The sequence below is a fragment of the Psammomys obesus genome, unplaced genomic scaffold, assembly GCF_907164565.1.
Source record: "Psammomys obesus unplaced genomic scaffold, mPsaObe1.curated_primary_1811, whole genome shotgun sequence".
NCBI lineage: Eukaryota > Metazoa > Chordata > Mammalia > Rodentia > Muridae > Psammomys > Psammomys obesus.
In genome coordinates, this window is record NW_026585895.1 from 8,795,635 (window position 1) to 8,797,879 (window position 2,245).

Consider the following 2,245-nt stretch of genomic DNA (forward strand, 5'->3'; position numbering starts at 1 on the left):
AGGAGGCTGAGGAGCTGATGAGGAAGATTGAAAAGGAGGAAGAACAGTTGTCCTATGGAGATCCAGACAAGAAAATCTACCACCTTTGCATTGTGAATTTGGTGATTGGAACCCTTTACTGTGCCAAAGGCAACTATGACTTTGGCATCTCTCGGGTCATCAAAAGCCTGGAGCCTTACCATAAAAAGCTAGGAACTGATACGTGGTATTATGCCAAAAGATGCTTCCTGTCCTTACTAGAAAACATGTCAAAGCATACAATCATGCTGAGGGACAGTGTTATTCAAGAATGCGTCCAGTTCCTAGAGCACTGTGAAATTTTTGGCAGGAGCATCCCTGCTGTTCTAGAGCAGCCCTTGGAGGAGGAGAGAATGCACACTGGGAAGAACACGGTCACGTATGAGTCGAGGCAGCTGAAAGCTTTGATTTATGAGATCATAGGGTGGAATGTGTAATTACTTCTAAAAAGGTCTTTAGAAAAGCTTTTTAAAATTTATATTTCGCTCTCTTCTTCTGTATTTTTCTGCATGTGTTTATATTTGTTTCAGGTTTGACTCTGTATACTTGAAAGTCAGCCTTTGCACCTTGGTAGCCACTGTGTGATATAGGCTGTAGGACACTGTCCACAGCTGGGACAGTGGCGTCTCTGCAGAGGCACAAGCACTCGGCAGCACTTACTGTTTGGGCTTTGGGCTGTTGAGGGGACTTCGCGCTAGTGGCCTCCTGGTACACAGTCCTGCTGTCACTGCCTAGTAGACCCAGTTGCTGGACCTCAGCAAACCATCTCCATCAGAAAGAAAAACCAAAGGCAGGCTTTTTTCCCGTGGTAGACTGTGCTGCCCAACTAATCTAATCCTTGACCATATGCCTTTAGGTGTTTTTATTTCTTTTGGTTGGTTGCTTTTTGGGGGGCCTTTCTGTTCTCTCACTTCCTGGACTCCTTCAAAAACGAAAGTCTAGTTTGGATCTTGTCTAAGGAGTTTTGAAAGGACAAATACTAAATAATGGAATCATTTTCCTTTTTAACCAATGGTGCCATTTTTCTTTCATGATGTTGTTGGTTAGTTGGTTCTTAGGTTTTATCAACATTTCATTTCTCTTTCTGCTTTGGGTTTTTCATAGTTGAACATACCTCATAAATACTACGTGTAGAAGTTTGTTTTTTAAAAGCCGTGGGGGAGGCATGCAGGTGCTGTGATGTTTGTAGAGGTCAGAAAACAACTTTAAGGAGTAGGTTCCCCTTTCTCTTAGGAGTCTCACGGGTTAAATCAAGTCATCAGGCTTGCCCAACAAGGGCTCTTACCAACTGAGCCATCTTGGAAGCTCAAGTTTGGAAGCTTTTGAATGTCTTTAAAGAGAAGTGTTGAACTGAAAATGAAAAGCAAATTAAGAGACACACTGGACTGGCTTTGTCCAGTCATAGGTCTTAGGCAACCCACATACTCCTCACGGTCTTTCAGTCCTTTCAGCTACAAGGCCCTTTCTACAGCTGCTTTTGGCAATACAGTCTATTTCAGTAAAATCCATACAAAAGAAAGTTGCCTTCTATAACCTGGAATTATAAGTCTGGTCAAAATGAAATACTTAACTATTTCAAATTAATGTTCACTTGGCTTACAGAAAATTTTAACTCACAACTTACTGTTAATAAAGAAATTTGAATTTTTTCTTTTTACCTGGTGTTTTTACTTACAACTCTAGCTGTGAATGTATACAAGGGAATCCCTCTCTTGTGCTACACTGTGCATAAGCTGTTTTGTGTTGATAATTAGAAATGATAAAATTATCTTAATTTCCTTTTTCAGTTGATTTAATAATACATATTTTTTCACTGAAGGAGAGGTTTATCTTTAAGTAGTCCCTAACATGAAGAACTACCTTTTGGTTCAGAACTTGTACTGACTGGCCATTGGAATGTGCCTATCCACACATTCATATACAATTTACACAATTATTCTTAGAATAAATGGTGCCTCCCCTGCCCTGAGGTGAGGCCCCAGCTGCCAGCCCACCTGGAACTAGAGGAGCAGGTGAAGGGAAGGTGTCATAGAGACTTAGCTATGTGCGATACTTCACAGCCCACCACGTGTCTGCTGCATGTCCGCATCTCAGCGGTTAATCAAATGTCTCCTGCCATTAGCTGAACAGAAGTCATGGCTCACAGAGTGAAAGTAACTGATGCCAGAACTGTTTCTGTAACCAACTCACCAAATCAGATCATCACCCCTCACAGTCTCATTTAATA

At 41.4% G+C, this 2,245-nt stretch overlaps 1 protein-coding gene across 1 annotated transcript in view; it reads left to right on the forward strand.

The window, feature by feature from the left end:
* LOC129671553 (tetratricopeptide repeat protein 30B-like) overlaps positions 1 to 1,622 on the forward strand; it is an 8,011-nt gene extending 6,389 nt beyond the window's left edge. The window contains exon 2 of the mRNA XM_055600602.1: positions 3 to 1,622. Coding sequence (XP_055456577.1) covers positions 3 to 455 — 453 coding nt within the window. The 3' untranslated portion in view covers positions 456 to 1,622. The remainder of the gene's footprint in view (positions 1 to 2) is intronic.
* Positions 1,623 to 2,245: the final 623 nt, after the last annotated feature.